The 25985-nt window shown below is 42.1% G+C and overlaps 1 protein-coding gene across 2 annotated transcripts in view; it reads right to left on the bottom strand.

The window, feature by feature from the left end:
• Positions 1 to 25985, bottom strand: part of LMNB1 (lamin B1) — a 61447-nt gene that overhangs the window by 22194 nt on the left and 13268 nt on the right. For both annotated transcript variants that reach the window (XR_010156803.1, NM_001280441.1), the window contains 4 exon segments: positions 9041 to 9197; positions 8277 to 8402; positions 4463 to 4633; positions 2898 to 3023 (listed from right to left, as the gene is read on the bottom strand). Coding sequence is in view for 1 of the 2 variants with exons in the window: in NM_001280441.1 (NP_001267370.1) it covers positions 2898 to 3023; positions 4463 to 4633; positions 8277 to 8402; positions 9041 to 9197 (580 nt within the window). In the remaining variant the exon portion in view is untranslated.

Here is a 25985-nt window from a genome sequence, read left to right as displayed (position 1 = left end):
AGGCCAAGGTAGGCAGAGTACCTGAAGTCAGAAGTTTGAAACCAACCTGGCTAACATAGTGCACCCCATTTCTACTAAAAATACAAAGAATTAGCTGGGTGTGGTAGCGCGTGCCTGTAATCCCAGCTACTCAGGAGGCTGAGGCAGGAGAATCACTTGAACCTGGGAAGCAGAAGTTGCAGTGAGCTGAGATAGTGCCATTGCACTCCAGCTTGGGCAACAAAAGCAAAATTCTGTCTCAAAAAAAAAAAAACAAAAAAAAAAAAAACTTGCAAAAATGGGAATTCAATTAACAGGGAAACAGCCTTGAACCTAGGTTAGAACACATAGCTACTAAGTTTCAGAGCCCACTACTACTTATTAATAACAGTCTCCTCATCCAAAGCACAGTGAAGATCAACCTCAAGAGAAGATCTGTACTAAGTAAATCAAATGGATTAGGCAGCAGCCAAAAAAATAATAATACAGTAGGAAAAAATAAAATTGAGGGATAGACAGTAACTAGTAGACAACTTACTATTAGTAAATGGAAAAGAGTAGTAAATGCCAACTCAGTACAAGAACAGAGAGGCCCATTTTTGGAAAAGTACCTGTTAAGACAGTTGATATAGGCCGGGTGCAGTGGCTCACGCCTATAATCCCAACACTTTGGGAGGCTGAGGCGGGCGGATCACCTAAGGTCAGGAGTTCAAGACCGGCCTGACCAACATGGAGAAACCCTGTCTCTACTAAAAATACAAAATTAGCAGGGTGTGGTGGTGCATGCCAGTAATCCCAGCTACTAGGGAAGCTAAGGCAGGGGAATTGCTTAAACCTGGGAGGCGGAGGTTGCAGTGAGCCAAGATTGCGCCATTGCACTACAGCCTGGGCAACAAGAACGAAATTCTGTCTCAGAAAAAAAAAAAGCAACAAGAAAAACAAAGACAGTAATACAGTCTGTGTGTTTGTGTTCCCACAAATTTCATGTTTAAATCCTAACCCTCAAGGTGATGATATTAAGAGGTAGGGCCTTTGAGTGGTAATTAGATCATGAGAGGAAAGCCCTAGTGACTGGGATTCATGCCCTTATAATATAGGGCCAAGGGTGCTCATTCACCCTTCAACCATGTGAGGACACAGCAAGAAGGCACCATCTATAAATCGGGGAACAGCCCTCACCAGGCAGATATCCAATCTGCCAGTGCCTTGATCTTGGACTTCCCAGCCTCCAAAACTGTGAGAAATAATTTCTGACATATCTGTTGTTTATAAGCTACCAAGTCAATAGTAGTTTGTTATAGCAGCCCAAAAGGACTAAGATAGATGGTGCAATGGAAAAAAAGATTATCTGTTAAATTTCTAAAAGTAAATCTTCTTTGAAGAGAATGAGGTATAAAAGGAAAAACTGGGAAGCAGTAGAGAAATCCATTTATCAGTCTGCAGCCTCTGGACAATGGGCAAATCATTAAACTCACCTAGATCTGTGGTTATATGGAATGAACTCAGAGGTGCTTCCAGCTCTGCTATTAAATGAAAATCTTCAAAACACTCTCAGCACGAAATAGGTTTAAAATAATTTAAAAATTTGTGCCGTAAGTAACAAAGCACATGATAGACAGTGTAAAAGCCTCTGTGTTAACTAAATTATTTTATATCACCCCATTTTATGGGACTCATTTTCTGCTTTATTTCTAAGTTCCTGCAATAGAGGTCATCAGTTTTATAATTAGAAAAATATTTTACTAAAAATGGTAAAAAGAAAAAGGAAGGAAGAAAAGCCTAATCAAGAGTAAAATAGGCTGGGCGCGGTGGCTCTCGCCTGTAATCCCAGCGCTTTGGGAAGCCGAGGCGGGTGGATCATGAGGTCAGGAGATCGAGACCATCCTGGCTAACACGGTGAAACCCCGTCTCTACTAAAAATACAAAAATTAGCCGGGCGTGGTGGCACGCGCTTGTAGTCCCAGCTACTTGGGAGGCTGAGGCAGGAGAATGGCGTGAACCCGGGAGGCGGAGCTCACAGTGAGCCAAGATCGTACCACTGCACTCCAGCCTGGGCGACAGAGTGAGACTCCATCTCAAAAAAAAAAAAAAAAAAAAAAAGAGTAAAATAAAGTTTATTCTCATGTGGAAAATTCAAAACAAGATTTCCTCCCTTGAGGAAAATAGAAGCTGAAGTTATTTCCAAAATAATTAAGGTGACGAGTTAATTGCTGAATCATTCTGAATGCAGTATATGGAGTATATGTACTTTGTGTCCACACTGACATCACCCTAGGCTAAAACTGATCTGAAGTAGTGTCCATGCCTGCTTAAGCAGCACCTGAAGCACACCATCACACCCTGATAGGCAGCCAGTCAACACAGCTGGCAATAATGCCATTTGTCACTTAGGCGTACCAACGAATGAATGAGTCACTAAATTCTTATCGGAATATGCAAATTAAAGCTACTTTCCTGGATCCTAATTGTTATATACTTTAAGCACTAAAGAATTTGTCTAGAAACACAAAGCATTCACCACCCACAAAGAATTTTTGCATGTTTTTCTTCATTTTGGTTTTCAAATGATATAAAAAAGGAATGTGTTGAGAATAACTCTGTAGAGATGAAGCTGTTAGGTCAGAAGATCCGGGTCCTAGGGTAAGTACAGTGAATAAACTAGCAGGCTCCTTCCTCAAGGGCAAGTCTCTTAGCTCTGTGTAATCTACTAATTAGGAACAATAGTATCTGCTCACAGGATGTTTATGCAATGCAAAATGAACGAATCTAGAAAAGTACTGTGAAGACGAAAGCGCAGGATGACACCATCCTCTGTAACAAACAGAGGGAGGAGTGACATCAGCCCAAGCAAAGCAGGTAGGTACCCATGGTGAAGGTAGCCTTCAAGTCTAACTTCTTACAGAAAGATGATTATTTACCTCTTTCTGTAGATTAGAAAGCTGGGATGAAAGGCTCTCAATTCTCATGCGGCTTTCCATCAGTTCTTCCCTGGCACTGTTGACAGTAGAAGTATTCATCTCTGATGACAGTCTGGCATTCTCAAGCTAAAAGAAGAAGCAAAGCATAGTCAGTCTTATCTAGAACTGAAACAAAAAAGGAAGCATGATTCACCTCAAGGCATTTCAAACCTAAGTCCTGCTGGTAACTGGTAGATGAAACACAGGAAAAGCATCATGAAGTTTGCTGATATGGTGTGAATGACGGTAATTCTGTGTGACTTTTAGAGTCACTTCCTAAATAATGAGCTTTAAGAATGCTAATATACCTAGGCCTTTACCCAAAGCTTATTACTTCAATATTTCATCTATTAAACCTTTAATGTCTAAGATAACACTGATAATAAGAAGACTGGGCAATAGCAACTTGACTGTGGTGGTGTCTGTAAGAAAAGAAACATCACATATCCCTAACCCACCAAATCCAATACAGAATGTAAACCAACAAGCAGAAAATACTAGTTTATAGATTCGTTCAAACCAGATAGAAACACTTCCTTTCAGAAGCAAAAAAAAAAAAAAAAAAAAAAAAGCTCCTTGAGTAAAATACAAATCCCTTAACACTACTGTGTATGTGTGTCTCAGGCACATGCTCCTGTGTCTCCTCCCTGGCTCCCTATGAGGCCACAGTCTGTGACTGATCCTTACTTTAGCTCCTTCACTGTCTAGCTCAATGTGTGATATTAGATAAATGTTATACAACTGAAGTTACTGCTTATAATAAGATCTTTCACTTTCACTAACTGCTACTTCATACAATAGATAAAAAGCAACATGAACAGTTTAAGGCCATGCAATGAAAATTTTCAATAACTCTGTGACTCTAATATTCTAAGTCAGCCACAAAAAAGTCTTTTTAATCAAATCATGTAACATTTAAAACACGAGGCAAAATCATTTACCAGGGAAAGCCTGTACTAGTTGGTGATTTTTATGAATTCTTGTAAGGTCAGCTAATATAAGTGGGAAGTTTCTACAATATTTTTTTAAGTGAATAATAGTGACAGAAGAAGAAATAGCAGAGACTTTCCATTTGGCCCTTATGCAAAAAAGCCCGAAGTGTGGTAGTCACAATCTATGCACAATGATGACATGAAAGTGAGATCTAATGCAGTCTGACATTCATTCATTACTAAATGGATGTTTATGTAGGACAGCATGATCAGTACTTGTTATTGGAAGAAAGTTATTTCACATGGTTTGGGTTCAACTACTATGGCATAATACGAATGATCAATGGGACAAAAAGACAAAACCTAACCTCTAATAAAATTGCAACAACCCTACATTCTTCTAGTAATTTTTAATAACATTTAGTTTATAGAAAACTGCACTTTTTTGAAAAAATCAATTTTCTATATATTTCATGGAGACTAGGGGAATCATTTTTAAAAACTATAACAAAATAAACATAAAGCCATGTTCATCATGGGAATTGTGAAGTAATGATTTTAAGTGTTCAAAAGAATCTTCTGAAGAGAGCTCACTTTGGCATGGTAAGTCTGCTCCAGCTCCTCCTTATACAGCCTCACTTGGGCATCATGTTGCTCTCTCATCTCATGAAGGGCTTGTGCCAGCTTGTACTCATACTCAATTTGACGCCCAGAATCCACCTCTACCAAGCGCGTTTCATGCTTCCTTCTGGTCTCGTTAATCTCCTGGGGAAAAAACAAAAAGCATAAAGCCAAGTTACTTACCATGGCTGCACTGGGACACATCTGAGTGACATCACAGCCATCTGAAGTTTTACACACGAACCTCCTCCTGTTTGTCCTCAGGCGGTCATGTGAATAAACACTTTTTTGCCTCTTAGTTTTCAGTTGAGAAGGTTTTTGAAATGGAACTAATGACAGAAGTGGTAGCATCTCAAGCCTTAGGAACTTTCTATTCCTTTTCAGGAGCATAGCTGTTTATTTTTCTGAAGCCAAGAAAAGGCCTGGATGGCCTACTAAAACTACCTGCAATCAAGGATTTATACACAGTATACTATACTAAACACTAAGCAAAAATTATTTTTCTGAATTGTTTCATTGATAATCTTAAGAACACCTCTGAAAAAACAGCACATGGAAAGTTAAACTTAACAGTCATGATAAATTCATGTAAAGATTTATGTGAAATGAAACGATTTCCTTTTCTTTTCTTTTCTGAGATAGAGTATCACTCTGTCGCCCAGGCTGTTGTGCAGTGGTATGATCTCAGCTCACTACAACCTCCGCCTCCCGGGTTCAAGCAATTCTCCTGCATCAGCCTCCCTAGTAACTGGGATTACAGGCACATACCACCATGCCCAGCTAATTTTTGTATTTTTAGTAGAGATGAGATTTCCCCATGTTGGCCAGACTGGTCTCAAACTCCTGACCTCAGGTGATCCATCTGCCTCAGCCTCTCAAGGTGCTGGGATTACAGGTGTGAGCCACCTTGCCCAGCCATAAAACCATTTTCTTAGACATAATAATAGGCAGCACAAGCTAATTTACATGACTTCTTTAAAAGCCGGTATTAAGCTATCATTATCAAGTGACACAGGATCTTATTAACAATATTAGTTGACTAACTCAAATATTTATGAAAAATTTACCATTGAAGAATAGAAGTAGTTGTCATGATCCTTTCCTTTACTCTGTTTTAAGGAAGTGTCTAAATAAAATTAGAATGGAAGGCTGGGCGCGGTGGCTCACGCCTGTAATCCTAGCACTTTGGGAGGCCAAGGCAATCAGATCACCTGAGGTGAGGAGTTCAAGACCAGCCTGGCCAATATGGTAAAACCCTGTCTCTACTAAAATACAAAAATTAGCCAGCCATGATGGAGGGTGCCTGTAATCCCAGCTACTCAGGAGGCTGAGATGGGAGAATCAGTTGAACCCGGGAGACGGTGGTTGCAGTGAGCCAAGATCGCACCACTGCATTCCAGCCTGGGCAGCTGAGCTAGACTCCGTCTCAAAAAAAAAAAAAATAATAATTAGAATGGTAATATCTGAAGAAGCCACAAGAGGGAAGTATAACCCACCAAAGTTGCTGTTTGTGTATATTAGTGCATGTATTTTCCTGTGCATTTCTTCATCTTTCTCTTAACTACTACACAGGAGCATGCACTTGACAAAATCTGAAAAATCAAAAAAATCAGGAGGATTCTGCTATCACCCTCCCAGAGATCACATCTATTTCATGAAGCAAATAATACCTAAATCATGAAAACACTGAAGAGAGCGACTGCTAATGGTTTGCTCTTTGTCTACCTCCTCCTTCCTCTTTCGTCTTTCTCCTTCCTTTTTTCCCCCAACTGTTCATAATAAGGAAGTTAGATATTATTACCGAATATATATCATGAATGTAAAAAAAAAAAGTTAAGGCCAGCGTAGTGGCTCACACCTGTAATCCCAGCACTTTGGGAGGCTGAGGCGAGTGGATCACCTGAGGCCAGGAGTTTTAGACCAGCCTGGCCAACATGGTATTACTTAGTAAAAAGTAAGGGAAAAAAAAAAGTTAGCCAGTTGTGAGGGTGTGAACCTGTAATCCCAGCTACTCGTGAGGCTGAGGCACAAGAATCATTTGAATCCAGGAGGCACAGGTTGCAGTGAGCCAAGACCGTACCACTGCACACCAGCCTGGGCAACAGAGTGAGACTCTGTCTCACAAAAAAAAATTTTTTTAAAGTAAAAAAGGCCAGGTGCGGTGGCTCACAACTATAATCCCAGCACTTTGGGAGGCCGAGGCAGATGGAGCACTTGAGTTCAGGAGTTCGAGACCAGCCTGGCCAACGTGGTGAAACCCTGTCTCTACTAAAAATACAAAACTTAGCCGGGCATGGTGGCACATGCCTGTAGACCCAGTTACTCCAGAGGCTGAAGCAGAAGAATCGCTTGAACCCAGGAGGTGGAGGTTGCAGTGAGCCAAGATCGTACTACTGCACTCCAGCCTGGGCGAGAGAGCAGGACTCTGTCTCCAAAAAGAGTAAAAAAAAAAAAAAAACAAACTGAAGAGGACTATCTTAACATCCATTCTCAAAAAGGCAAAAGCCAAAAATTCAAAGATGCTATGTACTCTAAAAATATTAAATTTCTTTTTACTGATGCTATTTTTTATATAGAACCAGTGACCTTACAAAGAAAAAAAACCCTACTCCTGGTTGTCTACACACAACATCAGAAATAAGTAATGATAAATCACAATTTTTACAAAAAAAAAAAATGTAAGTCAACCTCATATAAAAATATCTGCTTTAACAAAACAACACTTAGTAACAATTATATGACAGCACTCGCTACAGTATCCAAAGAGTTTTCACACACAGTATTCCACTTTGATCCTTACCACTCATTGAAGAAAAAAATAGCAGTATCAGTATTTCATTTTAAATAAGAAACTGACACTAAGAGTTGTCCAAGGTCTGACTGCTTGTCTGGTGCACCTTGCACTAATATCTATTTTGTTTAAAGCCTGTAATTTAAAAAAATAATCAGATTTCTATTATTTTTCCTCCAACTAAAAAACTGGTTTGCTAACTGCTACAATGAATTCCTATTTTATTGTTAGTCACTGTTTTCAAAATTACACTACTTCTAAAAACATTAAGCCTAGCACATTAACAGCATGTTCTCCCCCATGAGTTGATTTCAACCCTCTACAATTTTCATGAAATATACATTCCCCTTTCCTCAATTTTATTACTTCCTTTGTTTGACAACGGTTTTGCCCCTGCCCCTTGACCACAGCAGTTAAGGCTTATAAGTGATATTTTAAGATTTCCACATGAGTGAGCCGGGCACGGTGGCTCACGCCTGTAATCCCAGCACTTTGGGAGGCCAAGGTGGGCGGATCATGAGGTCAGGAGATCAAGACCACCCTGGCCAATATGGTGAAACCCCGTCTCTACTAAGAATACAAAAATTAGCTGGGCGTGGTGGCACACGCCTGTAGTTCCAGCTACTCAGGAGGCTGAGGCAGGAGAACTGCTTGAACCCAGGAGGCAGAGGTTGAAAGGAGCCAAGATCGTGCCACTGTACTCCAACCTGGCGGCAGAGCAAGACTCCGTCTCAAAAAAAAAAAAAAAAGTAAGATGAAGTGAAGTCATATCTGTTTACAGTAACAGCTTGAGTTCTCAAATGCGGTCTTTTAGCAGCAGTAGCTTGAATAATCTACGTGCAAAATTTCTCCCCATGCCCAAACCTTATTATCTCTTTATCTGATATATTTTTGTGGCAAAGAAATCATAAATAAAATATAATTACATGTTTAGGAATGACAAAGTCATTCTAGAACCCCTCCATTCCTTTACAAAGCAACATTATATATAGTTACCTCTTCATACATGTTTTTGCGAAACTCCAAGTCCTCAGTAAGGCTCTGACAACGATTCTCCAAATCTACTTTAAGTAAAGTTTCATCTGCTAACTGTTTTTTGGCTGCAGCTAAGGAGGCTTCCAACTATTACAAGGAAAAAGAATTGTGATAAAAATTACATGGCAATCATTTAATAATGAACTTAAGATATCTATGAATCAAATCAAATCAAGTGTTAAAATTCCTATATATTTATCAATGTATAATTACTTCATCTTAACATTTATCACAGAACTGGGTATTCATTTGCTGGTCCCACCCACAGAGTATCATACCAAACCACCAGTCAAATTGTTAATTGGCAACAGGGAATAGAATAGAGACGTATGACTCACTCACATTTCAAAAATCAAACTAGTTATTTTAGCTAACCACTTTCATTTTTTCCTGTGTGGAGAGCAGCATTTTGGCATCTCTTTTCTTACTTATTTCCTAACTAACAAAATAGGCTTTGAGAGCAGAGACAGAATGAGTGTGTGCACAATAGGGAAGAAGAAGGGAACCACAAGATCTGGACAATCCAGATATAATGCCTGGGAGGTGATAATGTTTTGCACGTTAGCTACCTCAAGACTTTTCTTCAAGTAAACCACAAGAAAACAAATATATAAAATTTCAAAAATAAAATACATTTGAAAATCAATCAATCAATCAAACTATGGCTTAAGGCAGATGAGGCAATTAACCTGTCACATATGGCTCAAGAGTAGACTTGACCTTACCTGGGCAATCTGATCCCTCAGATCCTCCAAATCTCCCTCTAAACTTTTTTTGTCACCAAGTGCAGTAGCAAGAGCTGCATCTTTCGAATTCAGTGCTGCTTCATATTCTCGAAGCTTGATCTGGGCGCCATTAAGATCAGATTCCTTCTTAGCATAGCTGGAACAGATTTAAAAAGCATAAGACATCAAACCACACTGATGACTTGAGGTCTTCTCCCTCTCTGCTGAAGGGACAAACAAAAGTAGTTGTTTAAATAAAGGTTCCCATCACCTATCAAAATTAGAGAAGCAATTCACAAGCATTGGATCTAGAGTTTTTGTTGGCTACCATTCTCTTTCAATGTCACATGATTACTAATGACTATGGGTCAAAGACGTCCATATTAAAGACCAATGTACCAGAATCCTGCTTGTCCCTGAGTGAGACTGCATGTCCCCCTTGTTCTATAAAGAGGCACACTAACACAGGATATTTTTGAAGAAATGAAAATTCATTTTTTAAATATAATGCATATTATAAGCCAAAACATACAGGAACTGTAAGTCAGGATATCATGCTAAGCGCAGTGGCGTACGTCTGTAATCACAACACTTTGAGAGGCTGATGTGGGAGGATCACTTGAGACCAGGAATTCAAGACCAACCTAGGCAACATAGCAAGACCCCAAATTTACAAAAAAAAAAAAAAAAAAAAAAGAGCCCGGCACAGTGGCACACATCTGTAGTCCCAGCTACTTGGGAGGCTTAGGCGGGGACATCGCTTGAGCCCAGGAGGTTGAGGCTGCAGTGAGCCATGACTGCACAACTGTACTGCAGCTGGGCAGTAGACCAAGACCCAGTCTCAAAAAAAAAAAAAAGAAAATCAAATTACACTAAATGAGAAGAAAAGGTTATTTTAAAAAGTAATGTTATAACCCAATGCATGATACTGAAACTCCCCTGATATTAATAAGAACTAATTGACCCCAAGCTTGCAAGTACCTCCCATTTTGTTACATAGAGGTAACAATAAATAACAGCCTCCCTAATATTTTGCATAAAAATTATTTCAGTTTATAAAACTAACTACCAAAAAACTGAGGTTCAGGGCCGGGCACGGTGGCTCATGCCTGTAATCCCAGCACTTTGGAAGGCCAAGGCTGGCGGACCACTTGAGGTCAGGAGTTCGAGACCAGCCTCGCCAACATGGTAAAACCTCGTCTTTACCAAAAAATACAAAAACTTAAGCTGGGCATGGTGGCGCAATGCCTGTAGTCCCACCTACTCGAGAGGCTCAGGCAGGAGAATCACTTGAACTCAGGAGGTGGAGGTTGCAGTGAGCCAAGACCGCACCACTGCACTCCAGCCTGGGTGACAGAGAGAGACCTTGTCTCAAAAAAACAAACAAACAGGCCGGGCGTGGTGGCTCATGCCTGTAATCCCAGCACTTTGGGAGGCTGAGGTGGGCGGATCACCTGAGGCTGGGAGTTCAGGACCTGCCTGACCAACATGGAGAAACCCCGTCTCTACTAAAAATACAAAAAAATTATCCAGGCATGGACGCGCATGCCTGTAATCCCAGCTACTTGGGGGGCTGAGGAAGGAGAATCACTTGAACCCAGGAGGCAGAGGTTGCAGTGAGCCGAGATTGTGCCACTGCACTCCAGCCTGGGCAACAAGAGTGAAACTCCGTCTCAAAAACAACAAAAACAAAAAACAAGCTGAGGTTCAAATTGAAGTTTCCTTTTCTCTAAATATCACTTTTTTTTTTTTTGAGATGGCATCTCACCATCACCTAGGCTGGAGCGCAGTGGGGCGATCTCGGCTCATTGCAACCTCTGCCTCCTGGGTTCAAGAGTTCTCATGCCTCAGCCTCCCAAGTAGCTGGGATTACAGGCATGCAGTACTAGGCCGAGATAATTTTTTGTATTTGTAGTAGAGATAGGGTTTGCCTATTTTGGCCAGGCTGGTCTCGAACACCTGGCCTCAAGTGATCTGCCAGCCTCAGCTTCCCAAGATGCTGGGATTACAGGCATGAGCTGCTGCACCCAGCCTCTAAATAACCACTTTTTTAAAAATGGAGTTCTACATTATAAAATTATAGTTCATTTGGATATATTTTGCCCAATAATTATATTTTAAAGGTCAGTATTTCTCTCATCCAAATAATTATTAACAGTAGTTACACAGAGAAGCCTTAATAATACCAAAATTATTGCCGGGCATGGTGGGCCATGCCTGTAATCCCAGCATTTTGGGAGGCCGAGGCAAGTGGATCACCTGAGGTCAGGAGTTTGAGGCAAGCCTGGCCAAAATGAAGCCCTGTCTCTATAAAAAATACAAAAATTAGCAGGGCATGGTGGGGTGCGCCTGTAATCCCAGCTACCTGGGAGGCTGAGGCAGGAGAATTGCCTGAACCCGGGAGGTAGAGGTTGCAGTGAGCCGAGATCATACCACTGCACTCCAGCCTGGGTGACAGAGTGAGACTCCGTCTCAAAAAATAATAATAACATCAAAATTATTAATACCTGTTCTTAAAACTGCTATTGTATTTTTCTTGGAGAAACAGGATTTTAAAAATAAACTAAAAAACAGCTATTATAGAAGAGTACTGTTACTTACTGATGTTTGAGGACTGGCTAAAGGAGGAATCTTTAATAAAAATTTCAAAATAATATTGTAATATTAAAATAAAGTGAAGAAATAAACTGGCCAAATGTTGATCACATATGAAAAGATTTAATAGTATTCACTTTTTACTCATCATAAAAGCTCAGCAGTCATGCCACATGCTTAAATCTCATGCTTTAAAACACCACAAGATGGCAGGCTTTAACTGAAGACTAGTCCAGAAGAGGAAAAAATTAACTGTTAAAAAAAATCCCATACTGTAATAATTTACAACCAAAATGCCTAGTTCACACAAGTGCTGGGTCTCCACAGGAATGAACTGACACTTGTGAAGGAGCCTCTATTTTGCCCCACTATAAAACTACCAGAAGGGCTAGGATACATGTTATAATACATATGACTGAAAATAAAACCATATTTTAAATGCAGTATTACACAATACTTACAAAAGCTACTGACTCAAAATTAATTACTTAACAATTACAAACAGTAATTTTTAAAGCTCAGGTCATAATGTGGTACTTCTCAATGTGATCCTGCCTCATGGCAGGAGAATGACCTGTGCCTTCCAGGGACCAAAATGGTCCAGCAAGAATGATACTGCATAAAACAGCACGTCAACTTTACAAGTTATTGTATGGAACAACCTGTAAAATCGGCACATTTTATGCAGTATTGTTCTTGTTTATTTGACTTCACAGATTTAATAATACATGCAAATCGCTCAAAACTCAGGATGTCATACTACCAAGTGAAAGATACTGTGTGCAACATCTTGTGGAGTGTAGAAAACACAAGAAGCCAAAAATTAACCCAAGGCAGTACACCCAGATGACTAGAATATGGTGATTTCTTCCATAAAAATAAAAACCAAAGAAGATAAGGAGGACAGGGGATGAAGAGAGTATTTACTTGTGGTACCCTGAGGGCCACCCAGTGATACCAGTGGAAATTTTATAGGAACTTTAATTTCAATCATGACTAATGCTTCTACTGTTCATTTTATGTCAAGTTCTTAGTCACATAAAACACTGTTCTATGAAAATATAAATTGTTCTGTTATAAATTACTTCTTGGCCAAGTGCGGTGGCTCACGTCTATAATCCCAGCACTTTGGAAGGGAGACTAGCCTGGGCAACACGGTGAGACCCCATCTCTACTAAAAATTAAAAAAATTAGCCAGGCGTGGTGGCACATGCCTGTAGTCCCAGCTACTAGAGGGGCTGAGGCGGGAGAATCACTTGATCCCAGGAGGTCGAGGCTGCAGTGAGCCCTGATCGTGCCACTGCACTCCAGCCTTGGTGAGAGAGTGAGACCCTACCACCAAAAAAAAAAAAAATATATATATATATATATATATATATATAGTCTGGCTGCAATGGCTCACACTTGTAATCCCAGCACTTTGGGAGGCCGAGGCAGGCGGATCACCTGAGGTTGGGAGGTCAAGACCAGCCTGACCAACATGGAGAAACCCAGTCTCTACTAAAAATACAAAATTAGGCAGGCGTGATGGCACATGCTTGTAATCCCAGCTACTCAGGAGGCTGAGGCAGGAGAATCGCTTGAACCCAGGAGGCAGAGGTTGTGGTGAGCCAAGATTGTGCCGTTGCACTCCAGCCTGGGCAACAAGAGTGAAACTCCGTCTCAAAAAAAAAAAAAAAAAAAAAAGAAGAAGATACAGTGTAGGGTCCAGTGTCCCATCAAGCCCCATCCCAACAGTCCTAGTTTTCTGCAAAACAGTTTGAAAACTTCTGACCATCAAGAAATATGCAAGCTCCTTGGCATGGCAGTCCCCCTAGAAAGCCCTTCAGGTCTAAGTCCTAAAGACCTTCTGATTCTCGGACTTCACTCTCCCCCACTCCATGCCATCTATTCCCATTCCTAACTCCATCTAATTCCTAACCAACTGCCATTGGAAACTAAGACCAAGGATGGAACAAATGTCATCCTTCCTCTGTAATGCTTCCCTGCTTTACCTCTCCTAGCAGAAAAAAATCATGTACCTTTCTGGGCTCCATAGCACTTGGTGCATCATTCTCATATGGTGCATGGTATATACATCTTTTTAAAATTTAAGATTCCATGTCTGTCTCCTACACTGGAATGTGGGTAAAATGAGATTACCTTCAGATCCTCAGTGCCTGGCAATGTCTGGTATAGGGTGGGGATACTCAATAAAATTTCTGTTAAAAAATGAAAGAAGTAAGCCACAGGAAAGCAGTACTTACAACTTTACTTTAGTATAACAACTCATGAAAAGATAAGTACTCAGCCTCTGTTACAGAGGACCAAGGTTATTCTGAGACCCAAATAGTCAATCTAAATCTGCCCTGCAGTGCCTGTACAAGCCACCACAGCCTTCACAAGCAGGTGGGCAGCAGGCATTGTACCAGGCACTGAAGAGAACTCGAGTCAGCTACCGCCCTTGGTGCAAAGTAATTTATAGTCTCTTCTCATAAGAGGTTATGAACACACTTTTGCTTTTTCTAACCCACACAAATGTACAGTGGCATTTATATGCACTCTTATGCACAGGTACACAGGAGAGTTTCGAGACGGTGGGGAAAGGCTCAGTCCAGGTCCTTAGTTTTGAGACATATTTACCTAATCCAGCAGACATTACTGAGTATCTACTATGTACTACCAGGAAGAGAAAAATAAATAAGACAGGGTCCCAGCTAAGTGCGTTTTTAGTATTCCCTTCCTTCTTCTGGACCCTCAGTACCTTTACTGCTCAGGGTCAGGCACTAGGCCATGTCACCACACTTAGGTGTGTAGCTGTCTGGGTAGCATAAAGGCTTATCTTGCAGATGCTGAAGTAAAATGATGAAAAGGGACTTGTGGGGCTACCTGCACTGGGAGCTCAGGGCAGACAGTTCTTACAGCTGTCCTTACATTGTGAGCCCTTTAACTCCACAAACAAATTGTTCTGTGTTCATATATTTTTCCTCTTCCTCCTTAGGCCACAATATTAACAGTGAAAAAGTCAATGCATCGCGGCCGGGCGCGGTGGCTCACGCCTGTAATCCCAGCACTTTGGGAGGCCGAGGCGGGCGGATCACGAGGTCAGGAGATCGAGACCATCCTGGCTAACACGGTGAAACCCCGTCTCTACTAAAAATACAAAAAATTAGCCGGGCGAGGTGGCGGGCGCCTGTAGTCCCAGCTACTCTGGAGGCTGAGGCAGGAGAATGGCGTGAACCCCAGGGGGCGGGGCCTGCAGTGAGCCGAGATTGCGCCACTGCACTCCAGCCTGGGCGACAGCGAGACTCTGTCTCAAAAAAAAAAAAAAAAAAAAGTCAATGCATCATAAAGTGGCTAATAGAGAGAGAATAACTGACTACTATCTCTTCCTCTTGCATATACAGCACTTACAGTGCATTGATCATACAAATCCCTATATTTGTGGATATGCTTAGCTACCTCAAGAGACTGTAAACCCTTTGAGGGCAAGGCCCATGACTTATTATTCCTACATCTTCTGCACATAAAACTCAGATAATGACTATTTTGCTAAATGTTACAAGCACACGCGCGCACGCGCACACACACACACACACACTTCTTTTTTCATCCTATGTAAAATGTATCATGTGTTTTCCAGGAAGGAAAAAAAATCACACACACAGACACACACAACTTCTCTTTTTTCATCCTATGTAAAATATCATTTTCTTCCAAGAAGAAAAAAATAATAACTGATGCTTCTATAATCTCTAAGACTCACATGCATGGGTATCCTCTCTTTCTTCCTACCAATTTCCCAGGCTGAATGAATCATGAAAAAAAATTCTTAAGGTTACACCCATGTCTCCATCAGACAATAGCAATAAATCAATGAGTTGGAGTTTTTTTGTTTGTTTGTTTGTTTTGAGACGGAGTCTCGCTTTGTCGCCCAGGCTGGAGTGCAGTAGCGCGATCTCGGCTCACTGCAAGCTCCGCCTCCTGGGTTCACGCCATTCACCTGCCTCAGCCTCCCGAGTAGCTGGGACTACAGGCACCCGCCACCATGCCCAGCTAATTTTTTTGTATTTTTAGTAGAGACGGGGTTTCACCGTGTTGGCCAGGATGGTCTCCATCTACTGACCTCGTGATCCAACCGCCTCGGCCTCCCAAAGTGCTGGGATTACAGGCTCGGTGAGCCACCGCGCCCAGCTTGTTTGTTTGTTTGTTTTGAGATGGTCTCGCTCTGTTGCCCAGACTGGAGTGCAGTGGCACAATCACGGCTCACTGCAACCTCTACCTCCTGGGTTCAAGCAATCCTCCACGATCATGGCTCACTGTAACTTACACCTCCTGGGTTCAAACAATCCTCCCATCTCAGTCCCCCAAGAAGCTGGGAGTATACACATGTGCCACTACGCCCGGCTAATTTCTGTATTTTGCGGGGGCAGATGGGAAGACGGGGTTTTCCTATGTTGCCCGGGCTGGTTTCAAACTCCTGGGCTCAAGTGACCTGTCCGCCTCAGCCTCCCGAAGTGCTGGGATTACCAGCATGAGCCACTGCACTCAGCCAAATCAATGAGTCTTCTACGTCACATGAGTTGTCAAGGACACATGGGGAGCCATGCAGTGAGTTAATATTCTGAACATATTCTTGTCATAATTTCCTAACCATATTATTTTTCATTCATCAATATAATGTAGAAAGTCCAAGTGTAATTATCAGCACATAGTCAAAGTGCAGAAACCTGTAGAACTGATATCCTAAAACATATATATATGGATTTGCTGCAGCTATTACCTAAGCACAGAATGACATCTGACAATGCCTCCAAACACAGAGCAATTTAGATAGGAATCCTAAATCACTAGAAGCTATCTAACACTTAAGGTATTAGTATACATTTACTTTGAGTCCATTTCCTGACTGGATTTGTTGTGTTATCCACCTGCCTGATTAAACTATTTATATTCCAGATAAGGAGATCTTCCTATGTTAAATTCAACATGTGAATCTAATACTAGAAATATACACGCTCCTGAAAATAAGTCACAAAACATACCCATTTGCTTTAGATGTTTTACAGAAGAACCAAACTCTAACTGCAACCAGAAAAAAATAAAGTTTTATAAATGTAACTGGCATTCTATGCTAATTAAGAATTTCCTCCCTTAATAAACCAAATTAGCTTTCACTTCAAGTAAGCTTGAATTTTATTCGTCATAACAAGTAACCAGGTGTAATCAAGTATCTGGCCATTAAAAAGAAAATTAGCCAGGCTGGGTGCAGTGGCTCACTCCTGTAATCCCAGCACTTTGGGAGGCTGAGGCAGGTGGATCATATGAGGCCAGGAGTTCAAGACCAGCCTGGCCAACATGGCGAAACCCCGTCTCTACTAAAAATACAAAAATTAGCCGGACATTGTGGTCCATGCCTGTAATCCCAGCTACTCGGGAGGCTGAGGCAGGAGAATCGCTTGAATCTGGGGGGTGGAGGTTGCAGTGAGCTGAGATCGTGCCACTGCACTCCAACTGGGCCAAAGAGCGAAGCTCTATCTCAAAAAAAAAAAAAAGAAAAGAAAAAGAAAAGAAAAGAAAAAGAAAATAAGCTAGAAAGGATGTATTTATATTCCTGCTAACATTCTACAGCAGTGACTTAAGACTAACATACACAGCTTTACTATGGTTGTACTTTCCCAATAAAACCTAGTACCATGTATCTGGGACACATGCCTATCCTCTCCTGAGGCCTATAGAACTAATCTAAATCCAGTTGGTTAACACTTTCTAAATTGCTCCTAGGCACCTTCTACCACCAGCAATACCATATACTCTGCTGCTTTAATCATGCTGGTTGTTCAACATGCCACCAGTTTGACCTTGACTTGTTTTAAGGTCATTTCCAACCCTGGCTTCTGCATTGAACTACTTGGTTCTGGAACTTAGTGTCTGAACTTTGCTTGGCCTCTGCACTAGTCCTTCTGTGAGGATGACTCTCTCTCACTCCCTAGGTGTCCTTCATTTGTCTAGGTGTACCCTACTCCAGACTAGTCCTACCAGTCAGAAAGTAGAGATCAGTCAGCACCATAAGAAGACAGGGCAAGGCAAAAAAAAAAGGAGATTAAAAAATGCATCCAGGGCCGGGCGCGGTGGCTCACGCCTGTAATCCCAGCACTTTGGGAGGCTGAGGCTGGCGGATCACCTGAGGTCAAGAGCTCGAGACCAGCCTCAAGACAGAGAAACCCTGTCTCTACTAAAAATACAAAATTGGCCGGGCGTAGTGGTGCATGCCTGTAATCTCAGCTACTTGGGAGGCTGAGGCAGGAGAATTGCTTGAACCTGGGAGCCGGAGGTTGCGGTGAGCCAAGATCGCGCCGTTGCACTCCCGCCTGGGCAACAAGAGTGAAACTCCGCCTCAAAAAAAAAAAAAAAAAAAAAAAAGCATCCTGGGCCAGGCGCAGTGGCTCATGCCTGTAATCCCAGCACTTTGGGAGGCCAAGGAAGGCGGATCATGAGGTCAAGAGTTTGAGACCAGCCTGATCCAACATGGTGAAGCCCCGTCTTACTAACAAATACAAAAAAATTAGCCAGGTGTGGTGGTGCGTGCCTGTAATCCCAGCTACTTGGGAGGCTGAGGCAGGAGAATCGCTTGAACCCGGGGGGGGCAGAGGTTGCTGTGAGCCAAGATCGCACCATTGCACTCCAGCCTGGGCGACAGAGCAAGGCTCCATCTAAAACAAACAAACAAACAAAAAAACCACATCCAATCACAGAATCACTGGAAAATTAACCCTCAATGGAACTCTTAGAGAAATATATCATTACTAGGTGATAACTTTAGGGTATATTCTTCCAAAAGTCATACCACATACATAACATGCAGAAAGTCATTCCAGGCCTGCAATAACAATAACTACTTGAAAATGAATTAGGGAGCCAGGCCCGGTGGTTCATGCCTGTAATCCTAGCACTTTGGGAGGCCAAAATGGGCAGAATGCTTGAGCCCAGGAGTTTGAGACCACCCTGGACAACATGGTGAAACCCCATTTCTACAAAGAATACAAAAATTAGCTGGGAGTAGTGGCCTGCGCCTGTAGTCCCAGCTACTAGAGAGACTGAGATGGGAGGATTGCTTGGGCCAGGGAGGTTAAGGCTGCAGTGAGCTGTGGTCATGCCACGGCACTCCAGCCACTGTCGCTCTGGGCAACAGAGCAAGATCCTTATTTAAAAAAAAAAAAAAAAAAAAAGGAAAAGGAAAAGGAATTAGTTAGCATATTCCAACCATAAACACTTGAAAAAATAAGATTGTCCACTTAAACAGGGAACAAAGAATTAGTGTGAAACAAATCAATAAGTAAACTTGCAGGGACAAATACAACATAATCTGAAGCTCATTACAGAATAGTTTTAATTAATTTGGTAATGGCAAATTATTGCCCACCTGTTAACATTCTCTTGGTCAGTTTGTGTCAGTACCTATCCCTAACATTTCACCTCAGGCCCATTCTTATTTAGAAAAACAAATATGTTACAGGAGATGAAAGAGAAAAGCCATTTAGTTTTTCACCTGTAATCAGCTAACAGAAATCATTCTATACAAAATTCTTATTTCTAATCAAAGCCATAAAACAAGGATTTTTAAATCCCTTAAAACAGACCCACTGTACATACAGAGCCAGGCCAATTAGGCCTAGCTGGCTAAGCTCTGTTCCTGCTTTCATATACTGTAAGGTTCTTCTGAACAGCTGTCTGGTAGCCCCTGAACACCACTCAACACTAGTGCAGTACTCAAGTGACTATCACACAAATCCGTGTCTGGGGATCTCTTCACACCCAGAGCTCAGCATCAACATGCCATGTCTCTTATATCTAGCCATGCTCCAGACCTTTAGAGAAAAAATAAACCTTATTTTCAATTTAAAGTAAAATATACCCACATAAAAACCTTGTCCTAAAACTAGATAATTTTATTTCATAACAGGCTCAAACTGCCTATCAAGCATGCATTTGCTCCAACAGCCACTCATCAGCTTCAACACTGTCCTCATGTTAACTTCCCTTCCAAAGGGAAAAAGGATGTGATCCACAGTATTTTTCCAAAGGAAAATTAATGAACTTCCCCGAAATTAAAACAAATATAACTTAATACACAAAAACTCGGCCAGGCACAGTGGCTCACTCCTGTAATCCCAGTACTTTAGGGGGCCGAGGCGGGCAGATCACCTGAGGTCAGGAGTTAGAGACCAGACTGGTCAACATGGTGAAATACAAAAATACAAAAATTGGCTGGGCGTGGTGGCTCATGCCTGTAATCCCAGCTACTCAGGAGGCTGAGGCAGGAGAATCGCTTGAACCCGGGAGATGGCGGTAGCAGTGAGTCAAGATCACTCCATTGCACTCCAGCCTGGGCAACAAAGTGAGATTCCATCTCAAAAAAAAAAAAATTACACAAAAACTCTAGAAGGTCTTATGATCACAATTTCTTTCTTTCTTTCTTTCTTTTTGGAGATGGAGTTTCACTCTTGTTGCCCAGGCCAGAGTGCAATGGCGCGATCTCAGCTAATTGCAACCTCCGCCTCCTGGGTTTAAGTGATTCTCCTGTCTCAGCCTCCTGAGTAGCTGGGATTACAGGCGCCCGACACTACACTCGGCTAATTTTTGGTATTTTTAGTAGAGACGGGGTTTCACCATGTTGGCCAGGCTGGTCTCGAACCCCTGACCTCAGGAGATCCACCTGCCTCAGCCTCCCAAAGTGCTGGGATTACAGGCGTGAGCCACCATGCCCGGCCTTGTGATCACAATTTCTATTAACAAGGGTCTCCTCTGGCATATGCAAAAAGACTAAGAAGATGCTTTTGCATAAACTCAAAGTTACAAAGGATAGTTTCCGGTGCCAATAAAATTCTGCTACTCACTGAATAAACTAATCTGTCAATGAATTAGCAACAACCTAATCAGACTCAGGCAAACCCTAGTTGAAACTCAGGTAAAATTAGGAAAAATACTAAATGAGATTGAAACTGGACCACAAAACCACTTCTTTGAAACAAACAAAAAAAATCACTGTAACATAAACAGGCACAGGAGTGTGGAGCAGACTCTTACAGATTAAGTCTTAATTAAAATGACTGATTCATTTAAAAAGAAAAAGAAAAACCAATAACTACTACCTTTGTCACTCATCTACAACGTGCTAGGCACTGACCTGGGTGTAAAATATTTCTGAAACAGTGTTCCAATGTCCATTCTCCAGTTTGCTGGGTGTTATGAGGCAGCTATTCCTAAAGCAATAGCAGTGGCAGCTTCCTAGTCCTGAATAGTAGCTATATACTGTTTTTAAAACAGTTTACTGGTTCCATTGGTGGCCTCACACATAAAAGCTCCCAAAGAAGGTCAGTTCTACAACAATGTTCTAAGCATCATTATTGCTCCTCTAGCCCCTCTAAAAATCATTTCTAAGCACCTACATCTCATATGTTTCCCTTTCTGCTTAAAATCCCTAGTGCTGCCGGGCGCGGTGGCTCATGCCTGTAATCTCAGCACTTTGGGAGGCCGAGGCGGGTGGATCACCTGAGGTCGAGAGTTTGAGACCAGCCTGACCAACATGGAGAAACCCCGTCTCTACTAAAAATACAAAATTAGCCAGGCGTGGTGGCACGTGCCTGTAATCCCAGCTACTAGGGAGGCTGAGGCAGGAGAATCTCTTGAACCTGGGAGGCGGAGGTTGTGGTGAGCTGCGATCGCGCCATTGCACTCCAGCCTGGGCAACAAGAGTGAAACTCTATCTCAAAAAAAAAAAAAAAAAAAAAAAAAAAATCCCTACTGCCTTCTGTTCCCTGCACTGAGTGATGACACAAAGACCTAAACAGAAAAAGAAATTAACTTAGCAAAGAGGGACTATGAAGGACAATGAAGACTTCTGCAAAGATAAGAGAAAGTACCAAACACACCAGGCACAGTGGCTCACGCCTATAATCCCAGCACTCTGGGAGGCAGGCGAATCACCTGAGGTCAGGAGTTTAAGACGAGCCTGGTCAACATGGCAAAATCCCATCTCTACTAAAAATACAAAAGTTAGCCAGGCGTAATGGCACGTGTCTGTAATACCAGTTACTCGGGAGGCTGAGGCAGGAGAATCACTTAAACACAGGAGGCGGAGGTTGCAGTGAGCTGGGATCATGCCGCTATACTCCAGTCTGGGTGACAGAGTAAGACTCCGTCTCATAAAAAAAAAAAAAAAAAAAAATCCATCAAATTTAGACAAAAACAATGCTATAGAGCTATCAAGAAGAGAATAGGCTGGGTGCAGTGGCTCACACCTGTAAACCCAGCACTTTGGAAGGCAGCGATAGGTGGATCACTTGAGGTCAGGAGTTCGAGACCAGCCTGACCAACATGGTGAAACCCCATCTCTACTAAAAATACGAAAATCAGCCCGGTGTCATGGTGGGCACCTGTAATCCCAGCTGCTTGGGAGGCTGGGGCATGAGAATCACTTGAACACGGAGGCAGAGGTTGCAGTGAGCCAAGATCGCACCACTGCACTCCAGCCTGGGCAACAGAGCAAGACCCTGCCTCAAAAACAAAAAAAGAGACATCAAGGGAACAAAAAAGGCTAGGCGTGATGGTTCACACCTGTAATCCCAACACTTTGGGAGGCTGAGACAGAAGGACCACTTGAGCTCAGGAGTTTGAGACCAGCAACATAGTAAGACCTTGTCTCTATGAAAAAAAATCAAGAAATTAGCTAGGTGTAGTGGCACACACCCAACTACTCCAGTAGTCCCAACTACTCCAGAGGCTGAGGTGAGAGGATCACTTGAGCCTAGGAGGTTGAGGCTGTAGTGAGCCAAGATCATGCCACTGCACTCCAGCCTGGGCAAGGGTAAGACCCTATCTTTAAAAAAAAGAGACAGAATAAAAAGAAGCTATTAGAAATTTAAAATACAATAGCACAAATTGGAAAACAAAATTGAGAACATCTCTTAGTAGAGAAAAAATATTTTTTAAAAAAGGGAAGAAAACCAAAGGATCAATGTAAGAGATCCAACATTTGAATAATAGGAGTCTCATATGGTAATAAAAGAGGAGAAAATCTCAAGAAAATTTCCAACAACTGAAGGACATAAATTTCAAGACCAAAAGAATTCAATCAGATGATCAACACAATGGATGAAAAGAGATCTACAACAAGGAACATCCCTGTGAAATTTTAGAACTGGATCAAAAGAAGATCCTACAAGCTTTTAAATTTTTCACTCGTCATTACTTCTGCAGCTAATGAAAGCTAGAAAACTAAAGAACATGTCTTCATTTTATTTATTTGTTAATTTGTTTATTTATTTATTGAGACAGAGTTTCACTCTTGTCGCTCAGGCTGGAGTGCAATGGCGCAACCTGGGCTCATTGCAACCTCCACCTCCCGGGTTCAAGCAATTCCCTTGCCTCGGCCTCCTGAGTAGCTGGGATTACAGGCACCCACCACCACACCGGCTAATTTTTTGTACTTTTAGTAGAGTACAAATGTTGGCCAGGCTGGTTGCGAACTCCTGACCTCAGGTGATCCACCCACCTCGGCCAAAACATGCCTTCAAAAGTCTAAGAAAATAGCATTTACAACCTAGAATTCTATACCCAAACTATCAATGCTTATACAATACAACTAGACTGTAGAAAAACACAAGGTACCCAAAGGTAATTCTTTATTTAACGAGGTAAAATTAATTTAAAAATGATCCTAAATGATTTGATGTTCTAACAACTGGCATAGACTCTATATAATTATACAAAAAAGTAAGTGGGAAAAAGTATTATTTTTATAGGTGATCAAAAGGTGTGATAGGCAAAAAAAACTACTGAGTTCTGCTGGGGACTATGTAAGTATTTCTGCTATAACATATGTTGCTTCTGACAACTCCTGCATTCTGCACAAATTAAAAATAACACAGCAGACCAGATGTGGTGGCTCACATCTGTAATCCTAGCACTTTGGGAGGCCGAGGCAGGCAGATCACCTGAGGTCAGGAGTTCGAGACCAGCCTGGCCAACATGGCAAAACCCCATCTCTACTAAAAATACAAAAATTCACAGGGCTTGGTGGTGCACGCCTGTAATCCCCGCTACTGGAGAGGCTGAAGCACAAGAATCACTTGAACGTGGGAGATGGAGGTTATACTGAGCAGAGATCATACCACTCACTACTCTCCAGTCTGGGCAACAGAGCAAGACTGTCTCAAAAATAAAATAAAATAAGGCCGGGCTCAGTGGCTCATGTCTGTAATCTCAGCACTTTGGGAGGCTGAGGTGGGCGGATCATCTGAGGTCGGGAGTTCAAGACCAACCTAACATGAAGAAACCTCGTCTCTATTAAAAATGTAAAATTAGGCCGGGCATGGTGGCTCACGCCTGTAATCCCAGCACTTTGGGAGGCCGAAGCAGGTGGATCATGAGGTCAGGAGATCGAGACCAACCTGGCCAACACAGTGAAACCCCATCTCTACTAAAAAGACAAAAAATTAGTCGGGCTCATTGGTAGGCGCCTGTAGTCCCAGCTACTTGGGAGGCTGAGGCAGGAGAATGACGTGAACCCGGGAGGCGGAGCTTGCAGTGAGCCAAGATTGTGCCACTGCACTCCAGCCTGGGCGACAGAGCCAGACTCTGTCTCAAGGAAAAAACAAAAACAAAAACAAAAACAAATATATATATATATGTGTGTGTGTGTGTATAAAATTAGCCAGGCGTGGTGCCACATGCCTGTAATCCCAACTACTCAGGAGGCTGAGGCAGGAGAATCGCTTGAACCCAGAAGGTAGAGGGTGCAGTAAACTGAGATTGTGCCATTGCACTACAGCCTGGGCAACGTGAGCGAAACTCCGTCTCAAAAAATAAAATAAAATAAAATAAAAATAACATTGTAAGTAGAAAAAATAACACTGGAATAAATAGACCACTCAAAACCTATCCACTCTGAAACAGAGCACCAGCAATAATATAAAGAATTAGTATCTCGGCTGGGCATGGTGGCTCACACCTGTAATCCCAGCACTTTGGGAGGTCGAGGTGGGTGGATCATCTGAGGTCGGGAGTTCGAGACCAGCCTGACCAACATAGAGAAACCCCGTCTCTATTAAAAAGAATTAGTATCTCATGAGGTAATCTGGACAGCCCAGGCAGTCAGTTTAGTGTGGCTACAGCTGCGTCAAAAGATGTTTTAAAATGCACAAAAAAGGCCGGGCACAGTGCCTCACACCCGTAATCCCAGCACTTTGGGAGGCCGAGGCGGGTGGATCACTTGAGGTCAGGAGTTCGAGACCAGCCTGGCCAACATGGTGAAACCCTGTCTCTACTAAAAATACAAAATTAGCCGGGCATGGTGGCGCATGCCTATAATCCCAGTTACTCAGGAGGCTGAAGCCAGAGAATCGCTTGAACCCAGGAGGTGGAGGTTGCAGTAAGCTGAGATCATGCCACTGCACTCCAGCCTGGGCGACAGAGCAAGACTCCATCTCAAAATTAAAAAAAAAAAAAAAAATGCACAAAAACAACAGAGTAGAAATGCTGGTTTGGAAAAATTTAGGCAATACAAAGAGAAACAGAGCTCTGAACACAAGAATAAGACTGGCTACAAGAGCAAAGCTAGAGGTGCACCTCTCTGGGGGCACTCACTTTTTTTTTTCTTTTTTCTTTTTCTTTTTTTTTGAGACAGAGTCTCACTCTGTTGCCCAAGCTAGAGTGCAGTGGCGCGATCTCGGCTCACTGCTAGCTCCGCCTCCCGGGTTCACACCATTCTCCTGCCTCAGCCTCCCAATCAGCTGGGACTACAGGCGCCCATCACCTCGCCCAGCTAATTTTTTGTATTTTTTAATAGAGACAGGGGTTTCACCGTGTTAGCCAGGATGGTCTTAATCTCCTGACCTCGTGATCCACCTGCCTCGGCCTCCCGAAATGCTGGGATTACAGGCGTGAGCCACCGCGCCCAGCCCAGGGCACTCACTTTTAATTTTCTTAAAATAGAGGTGAAAGCAAAGCTGAGGATCTTCTTTCCTTCTTAAGATTAATACTATACTCTAGCTATTCTGGCTCACCTTTACTAGGATTCACTAGGACGAGGCACATATAATGCAATACAACTTCCAATTATAATAATATCATCTCTCTATTTACCTGCCACATATGAGCTAATTGATGTCACTGAAGTACTTGTGTCAGAACACACTGAATCAATATTTTAGATACCAAAAACTGGTCTAAACTAAAATATAATATATGACTATTGGGAGGATAAGGAGAAGAAAAATGTGTCATGAAGACAATAGAATAAAAGAGCTCAATTCCTTGTTGTCCATAGCACAAAGTCAACACTATCGCACTGTCATCTAGATACGAGAAT

This window comes from Pan troglodytes, chromosome 4 (assembly GCF_028858775.2).
Source record: "Pan troglodytes isolate AG18354 chromosome 4, NHGRI_mPanTro3-v2.0_pri, whole genome shotgun sequence".
Taxonomy (NCBI): domain Eukaryota; kingdom Metazoa; phylum Chordata; class Mammalia; order Primates; family Hominidae; genus Pan; species Pan troglodytes.
The sequence above is the reverse complement of the archived record's forward strand: the minus strand, read 5'-3'. Positions and strand labels throughout refer to the sequence as shown.